This window comes from Colobus angolensis, unplaced genomic scaffold, assembly GCF_000951035.1.
Source record: "Colobus angolensis palliatus isolate OR3802 unplaced genomic scaffold, Cang.pa_1.0 Scaffold4, whole genome shotgun sequence".
Lineage (NCBI taxonomy): Eukaryota > Metazoa > Chordata > Mammalia > Primates > Cercopithecidae > Colobus > Colobus angolensis.
Genome location: NW_012117376.1, coordinates 11,554,727 through 11,569,514, shown reverse-complemented (window position 1 = coordinate 11,569,514; position 14,788 = coordinate 11,554,727). Strand labels below are relative to the sequence as shown.

The 14,788-nt window shown below is 49.4% G+C and overlaps 1 protein-coding gene across 3 annotated transcripts in view; it reads right to left on the bottom strand.

Moving 5' to 3' along the window:
• Window positions 1–3,418: 3,418 nt before the first annotated feature.
• Window positions 3,419–14,788, bottom strand: part of MECR (mitochondrial trans-2-enoyl-CoA reductase) — a 43,007-nt gene continuing 31,637 nt past the window's right edge. For all 3 annotated transcript variants that reach the window (XM_011955498.1, XM_011955500.1, XM_011955499.1), the window contains 6 exons: window positions 12,692–12,794; window positions 11,527–11,629; window positions 10,159–10,232; window positions 5,813–5,873; window positions 5,557–5,629; window positions 3,419–3,778 (listed from right to left, as the gene is read on the bottom strand). In XM_011955498.1, the coding sequence (XP_011810888.1) occupies window positions 3,621–3,778; window positions 5,557–5,629; window positions 5,813–5,873; window positions 10,159–10,232; window positions 11,527–11,629; window positions 12,692–12,794 (572 nt within the window). In that variant the 3' untranslated portion in view covers window positions 3,419–3,620. The remainder of the gene's footprint in view (window positions 3,779–5,556; window positions 5,630–5,812; window positions 5,874–10,158; window positions 10,233–11,526; window positions 11,630–12,691; window positions 12,795–14,788) is intronic.

Here is a 14,788-nt window from a genome sequence, read left to right as displayed (position 1 = left end):
CAGCTATAAGGAAGGTGGAAGGGGAAGGAGAATAAAAAGGTACAGGATGCAGGCCAGCTATATTTTAAAGAGGTTCCTGGGCTGGGCACAGTGGTTTACACCTGTAATCCCGCACTTTGGGAGGCAGAGGCCAGCGGATCATCACCTAAGATCAGGAGTTCGAGACCAGCCTTTCCAACAAGGTGAAACGCTGTTTCTACTAAAAATACAAAAACTAGCTGGGCGTGGTGGCCGGCACCTGTAATCCCAGCTACTTGGCTGAAGCAGGAGAATCGCTTGGACCTGGGAGGTGGAAGTTGCAGTGAGCTGAGATTGTGCCACTGAACTCTAACCTAGGTGACAGAGCAAGACCCCACCTCTCCAAAAAAAAAAAAAAAAGGTTCCTAAGAAACTGACACCTAACACCTCTGCTTACATCACTTCGGGCAGATCTTGTTAGCTGCAGTGGATGCAGAGACACGGTGTTTGTTCTGGCCTACTATATACCCACCTAAAAGTGGTAGGTTTTAATTCTCAGGAAGAGAATGGGGAAAATGAAACAGTTCTAACATAAATGCCCTGTTTCTATAACTGCCTAATCTGGTCTCTTAGTCTGTAATGCTTGTCACCCTTCCCTGAGTAAATTATAATCATCCTTTAAAGATCAGTCCAAGTGTCACCTCCAGACCCCTAAAGGTACGAGGAATCATTGCCTTCACTGTTCTCAGGACATTCTGCATGTTCCTCCAGATCTTGAAGCATGGTGTTACTTACATTCCTGTATGCCTACTCTTAGAATGGGCACCAGGGGCCTGCTCCTTCACCAGGACTCAGGCTCACCACTCTCCCTAAACCCCAACCTTATGGATTCCCCTGGAATAATCCTATATATATATATATATATATATATATATATATTTTTGAGACAGAGTCTCTCTCTCTTGCCCAGGCTGGAGTGCAGTGGCACGATCTCAGCTCACTGCAACCTCTGCCTTCCAGGTTCAAGTGATTCTCCTGCCTCAGCCTCCTGAGTAGCTGGAACTACAGGCACGCACCACCACACCCTGCTAATTATAGGTGTGAGGCACCTCACCCGGCCTAAAAGAACCTGATCTTAATTTTACTCCTGTGGCCTCTGGCAGCCTTCCCTCCTTCTTAGGCTTTTTTCACTTGCCTGCATTGATCATCTGTACAATCACTTGTCCCATTAACTTAGAGGACAGGGAACAGGAAAGAGTTGGAGCTTATCTTGAGCCCAGAAGGTGGCAAATTTTCCCCAGAGGGCAATGCAGACCTTTCCCAGCCCCAGGCTGAAGCTGAGTCCTTTTTTCCAGCGGACACACAAGATGCTCCCAAAGAAAAGATGATTATGCTGGGAGTCTGTGTGCAAACTGGCATGCAATTAAAACTTCTGGCCAGGCGCGGGGGCTCAGGCCTGTAATCCCAGCACTTTGGGAGGCCAAGGTGGGTGGATCACGAGGTCAGGAGTTCAAGACCAGCCTGGCCAACATGGTAAAACCCCGTCTCTACTAAAAATACAAAAATTAGCTGGGTGTGGTGGCATGGGCCTGTAGTCCCAGCCACTCGGGAGGCTGAGGTAGGAGAATCACTTGAATCCGGGAGGCGGAGGCTGCAGAGAGCCGAGATCACCCCACTGCACACCAGCCCGGGCAACAGGGTAAGACTTTGTCTCAAAAATAAATAAATAAATAAATAAAATAAATACATAAATAAATAAAACCTTCTGAGCCAGTTTTTTCCATATTGCTCCACTCCTAAAATCCCTTGGTGCCTCCCTAGGGCTTCAGGGTAAGTCCTGACATCATGGTCCTTTGTGATCTGACCCTCGCCCATGTCTCCCACCTCAGTTCCCACATTTCCCCCATGTCTAAGGCAGCAGCTACACTTGACTGCAGTTCCCTGAGTGCCAGGCTCTCAGGCCTCTGAACTCTCATATGTGCTGTTGGCTTTACTTGATATGCAGTTTCTTGCTCGGTATTCAAGACTGGCTGTGGAAGATACCTCCTCTAGGAATCCTTCCTTGATACCCTCAGGCAGAACTGGGGCCCCTGTGTGTCCTCCCAAGCCCCTCTGAACACCTCCATGTCAGTGACATCATCATTACACTGTACTGGTCAATCTTGCACTAGGCTAAGCAACCTAAAGGCCAGCAGCACTTCTTTCATTGGTATCCTTAGCTTTGGGCACACACTAGGCACTCAATAAATTAGTCCTGAATGAGGCTTCTGAGTACTGGGTACAGAGGGCCAGGTGATAAGGGAGACACCCTGAAGCCTCTGTTCTTTGCTTTGAGCAAATGAATTGTGAAGCAAATACCAGCATGTCATATGTCAAGCTCTTCTCTCAGCCTGAATAAAGCTCACTCATTTGTCAGGGCCCACCTTCAAACTTCACAGAAGCATACCCCTGACCCTGGTGCCTAGGGCAAGATCTTCATTCTGCTCTTACAGCACCCCACATATCTTCTTTACAGCATTAGTCACTATGGTAATTACTGTGAGACTGTTTAATGCAGGGTTTATCAATGACCTCATGAACATTGAACATTTGGGAGCTGATTTTTTTTTTTTTTTTTTTGAGATAGGGTCTTGCTCTGGAGTGCAGTGGCATGATCATGGCTCACTGCAGTCTAGACCTTCCAGGCTCAGGTGATCCTCCCACCTCAGCCTCCCGAGTAGCTGAGACTACAGGTGCACAGCACCACGGCTGGCTAATGTTTGTATTTTTTATAGAGATGGCATTTCACCATGTTGCCTAGGCTGACCTTGAACTCCTGGGCTCAAGTGATCTGCTCACCTTGGCTACCCAAAGTACTGGTATTACAGGTGTGAGCCACCATGCCAGGCCTTAGGTAATTCTTTGTTGCAGGAGGCTGTTGTGTGTCCTGTGGTGGGTTTAACAGCAGTACTCACTCTGCCTGCTAGATGCCAGTAGCAACCTCCTCCCCAAGCTGTGACTGCCAGAAATATTCCCAGACATCGTCATATGTCTCCTGGGGGTAAAATTGCCTCTGGTTGAGAACCACTGGTATATTGTCTATGTCTCCAGTTAGAACGGCAGTTCCATGAGAATGGAGACCCCACATCCTCGTTCCTCAGGGCTCTGATGACCTCAGCCTGGCATTGACTCTTCCGTGCAGCTGATCTTCCCGAAGCCCTGGACCGGGCCGCACACTCCTGAGAAGCACAGCAAAGCGCTCGTTCTACAGGACCCTCCTCTGTGGGCTTGTGCAGCTTGAAGCCAGGGATGGTGGCCTACTGGTCTTTCCCCTGGCAGTGCCCACCCAGGCTTTGCTTTCAGGGTGGTCAGAAAATGATTACTGGGGGAACACGTGACAGAAAAGCAGGAAGGGGGCCTTTTGGTGCTGTGAGCTGACCAGTGCAGAGTGACGGTCCTTCTTGACAGGGATGACTTCTACTTTTTGGAAGGGAGAGTTCAGACTTTATTAGATACCTTAAGTCTGGCCCTGGGGAAAACCACGGCTGGCTTCACCATCCTCCTAATAGGAAGAGGCAGTGAGGAGAGCAGTCTGGGGAAGGTGGGAACCCCGACTGAGGGGCCTGCACCCAGCCCCTGAGATCCGCCTCCCCTCCCACGTCACTCCGGCTCTTTTGGGATGATCACATGGTGAGAATCTGCTTTGAAGACATGAAGGGCTTCATGGAGGCTTCCAAAGCAGACTGGTAGTCCTGCAGCGGGACCTGGGAGCAGGCAGGGGCTGTGAGTTGGCCTCGGCGGATGAGATCGCACAGTGTGAGGATCAGCTCCTTGAACTGGTCTGTGGGAGGTTGGAGGAAATCAGACAGAGGAACAGCAGCTGGAGATTGGTGAGATGTGGCACGGGGCTGCCCTATGGACAGGAGCTGGCACCGAGCTCCAATAAAGCCTTAAGTCCTGGCTGTGCCAAGGATAGGGGTAGCTGTGGAGGCAGCCTGGTCCCTGCCTGTCTTCAGGACAGTGAGGTCCAGGTGGGGAGAGAGGAACATAGGAGTGGCTCTAGGGTCTGAGGGGCAGGCAGGCAGAGACCACTCTTCAGAGTGGTGATTAAGATGGCACAGACTCACAGAACCTAGCCACAGTGGAGCCAGGAGCACTGAATGGTGGGAGGAGAAGGATGGCGGAGGCAGGGAGGCCAGAGGAGGCCCGGGGAGGGAGTGGGTGTGCCTGGCATGCCAAGTGATGTGGAATAGTCGAGCTCTGCTCAGGAAAAGGAGCTCTCCCTGAGAGCCCAGGACTCCCTCAGAACCCCATGACCTGAGGCCACCAACATCCCCTCCCTGGGCCTGCCTCCTGTGAAGGACCCTATATGGTACAGGAAGTTGAGAAGTGAAGGTCTTGGCTGAGAAGTGTTTTTCCATAGATATAAATTCATTCAACCTTCAAATCTAGTCATATCTACCGGTTAAAACACTTCAGTGGCTCCTCAGTTGCCTTTAAGAGTGAGTCTTGGCTGGGCGCGGTAACTCATGCCTATAATCCCAGCACTCTGGGAGGCTGAGGTGGGTGGATCCCTTGAGCCCAGGAGTTTGAGATCAGTCTGGGCAACATGATGAAACCCCATCTCTACTAAAAATACAAAAACTAGCTGGACATGGTGGCATGTGCCTGTGGTCCGAGCTACTTGGGAGGCTGAGGTGGGAGGATCACCTGAGCCGAGGAGGTTGAGGCTGTAGTGAGCTGTGAACACACCACTGCACTCCAGCCAGGACAACAGAGCGATACCTTGTCTCAAAACAAATAACCCCCAAAACAACAAAAAAACCCCAGTGAGTCTGAATGCCTTAATCAGGTTTATAAGGCCTTTTGTAACCTGGTCACAACCCACTCACCCCATTTCTCAGCCCCAGCTCAGATCTAGTACTCCAGGTCGCTCGGAAGCATTTCAGTGCCCCGTTGCACATGTGATTTTCGATTTTTTCTGCCTGAAACACTGTATTCACGCCACCACCTTCCTCCCCTTCACTTGGATAATCCCATGTTATTCTTCATCCTGAGTTTGGAGATCCCACTCTAGGGAGCCAGTCCTCCAGGAGATGAACAGGAGATGATCTGTTCACATCCTGGCTGCATCCCTCCCCATGGGGAGGTGACTTTGGGCATACTACTTAACCACTCTGAACCTCGATTTCCTCCTCTGTCAAACACGGCTAACAAGAGTTTAAACTTATGAATTTAAACTGAGGCAGAGATTAAGTAACTTGCCCAGGGTCCCACCACTGTCTAGGCAGAACCTCTACCCAGTAGTGTGGAAGCAGATTTGAACCCAGGCAGGCTGGCTCCAGAGTCTACTCTCTCTACTTTGCTATCCATCTTTCCCCACTGTCAGCTCTTCAGGATGGGGGCAGTGTCTGTTTTGTTCTGTGCCCCTAAGACTAACCTAGTTTAGTCCAATAACAATTTGCTGACTGTAGTAGCTGGCCTAAGGCTATTCTCTTTGATCCTTCTGTGGGGCTGGGGACCCAATCACCCCTCCAGGGCTCAGTAGCTGGTCATTTCTGCTGCCATTTTTAGGCACTGCCCTCATCTGTGACTCCTTGCACTGGGCCGTGCACTCACCTGGACTGTGGTCCTTCTTCCACTGGGACAACCAAAAGCCCCGAAGTTTGAGATCCTTAAAAATGAGCAGGCTCTGCAGACACAGGAAGGACATGCTAGGCTCTGAGGGCAAGAACTTCAGGCATCGCTTAAGGGTACAGACTCCCCTCCAGGGACGGGGCATTGCCTAAGTTAAGACAGCTGTCGTGCCAGGGGATGTGGCCTGGCTGAGGTGTCCGGCCCGGCTCCAGGCATGCCTCCCTCCGACCCAGCTTACCACAGAGGCTATGACGGGCTGCTTGGCCATCCCCCCATAGGTTACCATGGTTCCTCCACGCCTAAAGGAGTCCAAAGAGAACAAAGACTGGGTGCAAAGCAGAGACAGAGCCCTCCCTGAACCTGCCATGGTGCTTCTACTTCAACCCTGGTTCCTAAACCCTGCTCTCAGAATCTCTGGGGAAGGTTGAAAAATACAGATTCCGCCTGGGTGCAGTGGCTCATGCCTATAATTCCAGCACTTTGGGAGGCTGAGGCAGGTGGATCACTTGAGCCCAGGAGTTCAAGACCAGCTTGGGCAACAAAAGGAGACCCCATCTCTACAAAAAAAGTACAAAAAATTAGCCAGGCAAGGTGGCATGCCTGTAGTCTCAGCTTCTTGGGAGGCTGAGGTGGGAGAATCACTTGAGGGCATGAAATTGAGGCTGCAGTGAGCCCTGATCACACTACTGCACCCTAGCCTGGGCAGCAGAGTGAGACTCTATCTCAGAAAATAAATAAATAAATAAATGAATGAATGCTGGGGATAGCAGCTCACACCTGTAATACCAGCGCTTTGGGAGGCCAAGGTGGGAGGATTGCCTGAGCCCAGGAGTTTGAGACCAGCCTGGGCAACATAGTCAGACCCTGTATCTACAAATAATAATAAGAAAAATTAGCTGCACATGGTGGTACATGCCTGTGGTCCCACTCAGGAGGCTGAGGTGGGAGGATCACTTGAGACTAGGAGGTTGAGGCTGCAGTGAGCTGAGACTGCACTGCTGCACCCCAACCTAGGCAACACAGTGAGACCGTCTGAATACAAAACAAAACAACAAAGAAACCAGATTCCTAGGTCCAATCCCAGACCCAGTGAATCAGGAGACAAGAATGTATATTAAACACACACACACACACAGACACACACACACACAATCTGGATGACTTAGATGTTTAGCCAGGGTTGGGAATCCACTGATCTAACCCAACCAGTCAGGTTTTGATTAAGTGCTGAAAAGAAACTTGCTCTCCCCAGATGAGCTCGAGGCCTGAGTTCAGCCTTGGCTCTGCTCTCACTACAGGTGTGCGACCTTGGGTGATGCAGTGAAAATGGCCCAGACCTCATCTCTTCATCTGTCAATGCTCATTCTAAGAATCAATGTGAGGAAACAGCTCTACAGATATCTACAGATAAGGAGCGATGTGGATGGTGGAGGGAACAATGACAAGCGTCCTCTCACTGCAGGAGGTGCCTTCACAGTACCTGCTGTCTGACACCCACACCCCGACGTCAGCTGACATACAGGAGTGAAGCTAATATAATTTCTAAGTGAATAAGCCTGGAGTTCACATGCTTGACTTAACCTGTGTTCCCCTCCCCATTCCCTGGCTCTTCTAGGAGTCTGTTGATCAAGGATGACCTCAAGCACATTTGGGGACAACACAAGGTAGACTTTGAACACTACCAAATGGAAGGAGCTGCTGTCCTAGGGCAGGTACTTCTGTCCCTGAGGCTGCTGGGTAGTTTGGTCTTAAGTGCCCCTCGACTGCCACCTGCTGTAGAAAGTAGCTCCTGGGAGCCAAGCCCTCTCTCCTCTGTATCCCTGCTGCACTTGGTCTAATCAGACTAGTAGCTAACACTTACCAGGCTTCTACTATGTGCCAGGAACAGTTCTAAGCATTTTGCATGTACTGCCTCAGGGAATCCTCGTAACAACCTTGTTTTAGAGACAAGAAAGCTGAAGCCCATCCATCACTTATACAGCAATTTGTGTATCACCCAGTGTCCTTTAGACCAGTGGTCCCTAACCTTGTTGGCACCAGGACCAGTTTCATGGAAGACAATTTTTCCATGGACTGGAGGAGGAAAGATGGTTTTGGGATGAAACTGTTCCACCTCAGATCCTCAGTCATTAGATTCTCATAAGAAGCACGGGACCTGGATCCCTTGCATGCGTGGTTCACAACAGGGTTCACAGGCCTATGAGAATCGAATGTTGCCGCTGATCTGTCAGGAGGCAGAGCTCAGGGAGCCATGCTCGCTCACCCACCGCTCACCTCCTGCTGCGTGACCTGGTTCCTAACAGGCCATGAACTGGCACTGGTTTGAGGCGTGGGGGCCCCTGTGTTACATTACCCTTCAGAGGCAGAGGGTTTATAAAACCCCCATTTTAAAGATGAAGAGACGGAGGCCTGGATTGCTTTTCACGTATTGCCTAACTTTCCACAGGTCCACAGCTAGTAAGTCACAGACAGAGCTGGGGCTTGAACCCAGTCATTCTGACTCCAGTGCCTACACTCATAACCACTGCACAACGCTTCCTCCTGCAATGACATTGGGATTGAGGTCTGCCATAGGGGCTGTCAGGTGTAGGGCTGAAGCAGTGTGCTCAAATGTGGGGTCAAGCCTGGCTCTCCTGCTGACTAGACTTTGGGCCAGGTACTTGATCTCTTTGAGCCTCGTTTTTTTTTTTTTTTTTTTTTTTTTTTTTGAGACACAGTCTGTCTCTGAAGCCCAGGCTGGAGTGCAATGACACAATCTTGGCTCACTGCAACCTCCACCTCCTGGGTTCAAGCGATTTTCCTGCCTTAGCCTCCCAAGTAGCTGGGATTACAGGTGCCTACCACCATGCCTGGCTAATTTTTGTATTTTTAGTAGAGACGAGGTTTCACCATATTGGCCAGGCTGGTCTCGAATTCTTGACCTCAGGTGATCCACTTGCCTCGGCCTCCCAAAGTGCTAGGTTTACATGCATGAGCCACTGCACCCGGCCTGGGCCTCATTTTTGAAAAGTATAAAACAGAGATAAGAACTGCACCCCCTGTCTAGGTGATTGTGGGAGAGGTAAGTCAAGCACTGCACAGTCTGGTACATGATGAATACTCACCACAGCGCTCTGGCCACGTGACTCACCTGCTCATCTAGCCTGTGAGATCTCAGAGGGCGTATCAGTGCCACGGCCCTCTCTGTGCCTGGTAGCTAGTAAGTGCTCAGCAAGTATGTGCTAGCTGAATCCATGCTACTGAGGGGGTTCCTGCTTTAGTCAGGAAGTGTCTTTTTACGCACACTCTAGCTCAAGCAGCTTATTTTATTTATTTATTTATTTTTGAGACGGAGTCTCCCTCTGTCGCCCAGGCTGGAGTGCAGTGGAGCGATCTCGGCCCACTGCAAGCTCTGCCTCCTGGGTTCACGACATTCTCCTGCCTCAGCCTCCCCAGCAGCTGGGACTACAGGCGCCCACCACCACGCCCAGCTAACTTTTTGTATTTTTAGCAAAGACGGGGTTTTACTGTGTTAGCCAGGATGGTCTTGATCTCCTGACCTCATGATCCGCCCGCCTCAGCCTCCCAAAGTGCTGGGATTACAGGCGTGAGCCATCGTGCCCGGCCTAGAAGCTTATATTAAAGGAAAGAAGAATGGAAGGACATGCATTAATATTGTCAACAAGGCTTATCCCCCTTGGTGGTGGGGTGATAGGTAACTTTTATTTCTTTTTTGAGATGGAATCTCCCTCTGTCACCCAGGCTGGAGTAGAATGGTGTGATCTCAGCTCAATGCAACCTCCACCTCCTGGATTCAAATGATTCTTGTGCCTTAGCCTCCTGACTAGCTGGGATTACAGGTGCCTGTCACCACACCCAGCTAGTTTTTTTGTATTTTTAGTAGGGATGGAGTTTCGCCATGTTGGCCAGGCTGGTCTTAAACTCCTGACCTCAAGTGATCTGCTCGTCTTGTTGGGATTTTATAAGCATGAACCACCATGCCTGGCCAGGTAACTTAAAAAAAAAAATCAAAAATTTTTTTTAACAGTGATCAGGTCTCACTGTGTTACCCAGGCTGGTCTCGAACTCCTGGCCTCAAGTGATGCTTTCTCCTTGGCCTCCCAAAGTACTGGGATAATAGGCATGAGCCACAGTCCCAGCCAACAGGAAACTTTTATGCTTAAGTTTTCCTTTGCACTTTTACATGTTTTCAAAATGTTTTGTAATAAGCATAATGTTCCCTTTAAAATTAGAATCTATTTTAAAAGCTAGTACAAATTTGGAAGGTTAAATAAACTAGGACTAAGTGGTTTTTTCAGACATCCCTAGGTTATAAATCCTTGACTATTCCTCTCTGGCAGACAGCTTAGCAGTCTACTTCTGGGGTCCCTTGGAAAAATAAAGCTGGATAGGCCTTTTGGTCATCTACAAAGGAGGAGCCTGAGAAAGCAGTGCCCAAATAGCTGGATGACTTTGGTCCTAGTTTCCACTCAGCATTGTGCTGACCTGGTCTTGGCTTGAACTGGCCACTGGGACTCGGTCACTTGATGGTCCTCCCAGCTAAAGACCGCCGGCGAGCTGGACCTGCAGGCCCAAGGGACTTACGCTAACTGCCGCAGCAGCTCTGTGGAGCTTTTCCCACCGACACAGTTGAGAGCAAGCCGTGGCTGGGGCATGTCCTGGAAAGCAACAGAAGTGCAGTGAGGGAGCGACCCCCCTCTACATGTGGGGTCTGAAGCTTGCCCAAGTGCTGTGTTAGAAGGAGGGAGTAAATAAAATGAGATGTTTATGCCTTTGTCTGCGTGCACGCACCTGTGTATGTGTTTATGCCTTTGAACTCACCTTTTTCTCTGCTTAGGAAGGGTCTTTTCTTTCTTTTTTCTTTTTCTTCCTAAGACAGGGTCTTGCTCTGTTACCCAGGCTGGAGTGCAGTGGTGCAATCATGGCTCACTGCTACCTCACCCTCCCAGGCTCAAGCAATCCTCCCACCTCAGCCTCCCGAGTACAAAAAAATTAAAAATTTTTTTGTAGAGACAGAGGTCTCACTATGTTGCTCAGGCTAGTCTCAAACTCTCAGACTCAAGCAATCCGCCTGCCTCGGCCTCCCAAAGTGTTGGGATTACAGCCATGAGCCACCTCATCTGGCCAAGAAGGGCCTTTTCTGTAGCAACTTAATCCTGTTGTCCATTTTAGGACCTGGCAGAACTCATCTTCTCTGGGAAAGAATAGGCAGAGGGCATCTGCATGCAGTTTGGTGGGCTTCGGCTCCCTGTGTGCTCCCCTTCTCAGTCCTTGTGATTCAGCTAGTATTATATATGCTGATCTACTGCTTCAGAAATGTTTGCAAGAAGTGCACGCTCGCGAGTGTGTGTCTTTGGATCCTCCAGATGGTTCAGTAAAAAGGGGCTGAGGGTCTGGTCACTTACTAGGCATGTTGTGGGGTGGAGGTTCTGGAAGGTTAAGAGGCTTTAAGTTCAGAGAGACTGAGGCCAGCTGTGACTCTCCCCCTTATAAACTGCATGATTTTGGTTAAGCACTTCCTCTTTTCTGAGTAAAACAGATAGCAGTTCCTTTGAATAGCTTTTGTAGAAATTATCAGATAAAATTAAGGCAGGTAGTTGGGAAAGGTTACTTCTTTCCTTTCTCTTTCTGTGTCTCTGTTTCCTCAGGTCCTCCAGTTCTTAGAGTCACACATGTGGGCTGACGTGGCCCACCACAAATGTTTAAAACTGCAAGTCACACTGGGTTTCCTAAACTGTGTCTGTTTCTCGTGCCTCCCTCCCAGCATCTGGGCACTTAATGCATGCTGCTTGCCGCCTGGCTGGGAGAACCAGCTTTAACCAACCAAGAAGAGGCAAAGGGAGGTTTCCAGAGAGGAACAATGGTGCCAGTCCCCAGCTTCTCTAACGCATGTCAACTTTCTTCAGGGAGATGTGCGTGGACTGGAGGGGCAATGTCCCTCCTACTAGGTACCTTAAAGAAGTTTTTCATTTCGGGCCTTCTTAGCTCCTCTTCTGTGATGACATGCTCAGCCCCCAGACTCTTCAGTCTGTCACTCAGCTTCTGGATATCAGGTCTGGAAACCAAATATAGTTCCCTGGTCACATCTGCTGGCTTTTTCCACCAAAGTCTCCCAGGACCCCTCTGCCACAGCTGGGAGAACCATGCTTCTTTTTGCAGGAAGCTGGGGTTAGGTTTAAGCCAGGCTTGAGCAGGGACCAGCCACCTAATTTCATCTGGCTTCAATAGCTCTTGGCTGTCTCCTCACTGGAAACAGAGTGAGACTGGGTGGTTTCCACAGGCCCTGACAGCTCCATAGTGCCAGGAGCCATCTGTGCCCAGGGAGAAGTCACTTAACTTCTGAAAAGACAAACTCCACTTCCCCCTCTTTTCAAGGGCCCTTCAGAGTGTTGTGCACAAACACTCTAGCCCGGGAGTGGTCCTGGGTCTCTTTGGTTAAGGCAAATGGAGTGAATTTTGTTAGTACAAGTGAGGAACTGAAGCTGGTGTCAATTATACTAAGACTGGGCTTCCATGACCGCCACGGCCACATTCATGAACACTGAGGCTTAGAGAAACTGGACGATACGATGGAAAGAGAGTGAGGAAATTGAGTCTGTTACTGACTTGCTGTGTCTTCCAGGGCGAGCTGCTTTCTGAAACTTCAGTTTCCTCATCTGTAAAAGACAGATGACAAACCTGCCTCTGTCTCCTTCCTGTCTGTATTTAGTGCACTTCCAAGTACCACACAAAAGCAAGGGTAAAGGGGCCTTGGGTTAGATGGTTCATAGAAAGAATAATACACCTCAAAACATTCCCAAATATGAACTGGGATTTTGAAAACATGAGGTTATCACAAGCCAAGAGTCTCAGAAAGTCTTAGCTGTTCAGTAAGGGCAGTCTCCACCTTCTTTCTGCCCTCTCTTTACATTTCAGATTCACTCATCCTATCGCCAAAACCCAGCTGGGCTTTATTTCTTAGGGCTGACTCATCTGTTTCAGCCACCAACTCTGTTAGTGACACCTAAGGCCAGTTTATGCTTATGCAAGGGCGCCCTCTGGTGTACAAGTGGGCACCGCAGGGATGGGAGGTGGGAAAGGCCGAAGTTGTCTGGGATGAAGCCTCCTCCCCACGCACCTGTCTCGGACCACATTGATGGTTCTTAGGCCCAGGGCTGCGGCGATCTGGATGACCGCTTGCCCCACTCCGCTGTTGGATGCATTCTGGATGACAGAATCCCCTGTGGAGCCAGGAAGAGAACCAAATCAAGCCCTGTATAGATCTGCAATAGGTCAAAGGCTTCCAGCCGGGGATCCTACTGTAGGCAAGGGAGTCCTCAGGCTCAACAGGGACCCAGGACCTGGCTGCTGAGTCTTCTCAGAGCTTACATTTTCTCACTGTTCCCCTAATGCCTCCTAAACTTCCACAACACTCACGATGCCTCCCAGGACTTGGTAACTCAGCATCTGCACTGGACATAATTTAGACCCTGCCCTGCTATGGAAAAGATTTTATAGCCTTCATAATCCTCCCAACTTTTATGTCCTCAGGTCTTTGCTTAGGTTATTTCCTTGGTTTGCAATATTTCCTTCCTTCTCTCTTCCTTCCTATTGAAATCCTGTAGATCCTTTGAAGTGCAGCTCAAGTGTAGCCTTCATGAAGCCTTCCTGGATTGTTCCCTCTATGTGCTCCCACAGTGCTCTGTGGGCCTCTGTAGTAATGCACACACCATGGTCGGCCCTGTCTTAGTCTTACACTTTGTTGTATATAGGTCCATTTCTATGAACAGCTTGTAGCTTCTTGAGAGGGAAGGACCATGTCCTATTCCCCTCTGCAGTGTTTAATAAAGGCGTACTGCCTTGAAATGGGATTAGAGCTGTGCTGGAGAAATTGGAAGCCCCTGAAACAGGGTCCTACAGTTTTGTGGCAAAGCCCAGGTTTAGCTTTGGACCTGGCCATTGGGGAAGGCAGTGTGGCATGTTGGGAAAAATGTGGGCTCTGGAATGAGACGGACCTGGGCATGAGTCTCAGTTTCACCAATGATTGTAACTAAACAGACAGGGCAAGTTATGACCTCTGTGAACTTCAGTTTCCTTCCCTTAAAATGTAATCCCAGCTACTAGAGAGGCTGAGGCAGGAGAATCGCTTGAACCCGGGAGGCGGAGGTTGCCGTGAGCCAAGATCATGCCACTGTACTCCAGCCTGGGCGACAGAGCAAGACTCTCTGTATGAAAAAAAAAAAAAAAAGTGCCCCTGATTACAGTCAAATGCATCGTGTCCAGGAAAGTGCTTTGTTGACTTTGAAATGCTTTCTGGTTTTTGAGAGACAGCAGGGATCTGTCACACAATGGGCTGAAACTAGAGATAGAGGACTTCCTGGAAGAAGAATGCCCACTCTCCTTCACCAGAGGTCAACGTAAAGGTTGTCACCCACTAGTGGATCATGAATCAATCTAGTTGGCTGTAAGCAGCATTTTTTTAAAGTTAAAATTGAGAGGAGAATAAAAAATAACAGAGTATGTCACACATAGTAAGGGTATTTCATGAAACTTTGGTTTCCATTATATATATATATATATCCCTATTTGTATAAACTGATCACAATGTAAAATGTAATTCTCACCATTTGTCAAGATCCTAAGTTTACTCAACAGTTCTGGCCACATCAGCCTTGAGGCAGGAAAGTGGAGAGGTGCACAGTGGGTCCTTAGGGTGGGCAGCGTTGAAATTCCTAGATCTGTTACCACAGCTGCAGCCCAAATGGGAGGTGGCTTTAGGGCATGGGACGCAGACAAACAAAGCGTCTGGGCACTAGGACTCCAGCAAAGGTTCCTGGTCACAGCCATTGTTTTTCTCTACCAAACGCTCCCAGGACTCCTCTGCCATAGTTGTGAGAAACCTGTATTTCTCTTTGTGGGAACTGGCATCGGCTTTCAGCCAGGCCTTGGACACTGGCTGGGCACCATGTTTCATCACACTCCAACAGCTCTGGGCCTCAGTTTCCTCACTGGCATGAGAGGTGGCTTGGGTGAGTTCTATAGCCGCTGCGCCTCATGGATGAGCAAGGTGTGCAGAGGCAGCCCAGGAAGTTACTGCCCTTAGGGTGACCCTTAAACAATGGGGTGTGAGAATTAGTGGAAAACTCATCATTCAAGGGTTAGTTTTTCTTTTTTGAGATGGGTTTTGTTCTGTCGCCCAGGCTGGAGTGCAGTGGCACAATCTCGGCTCACTGCA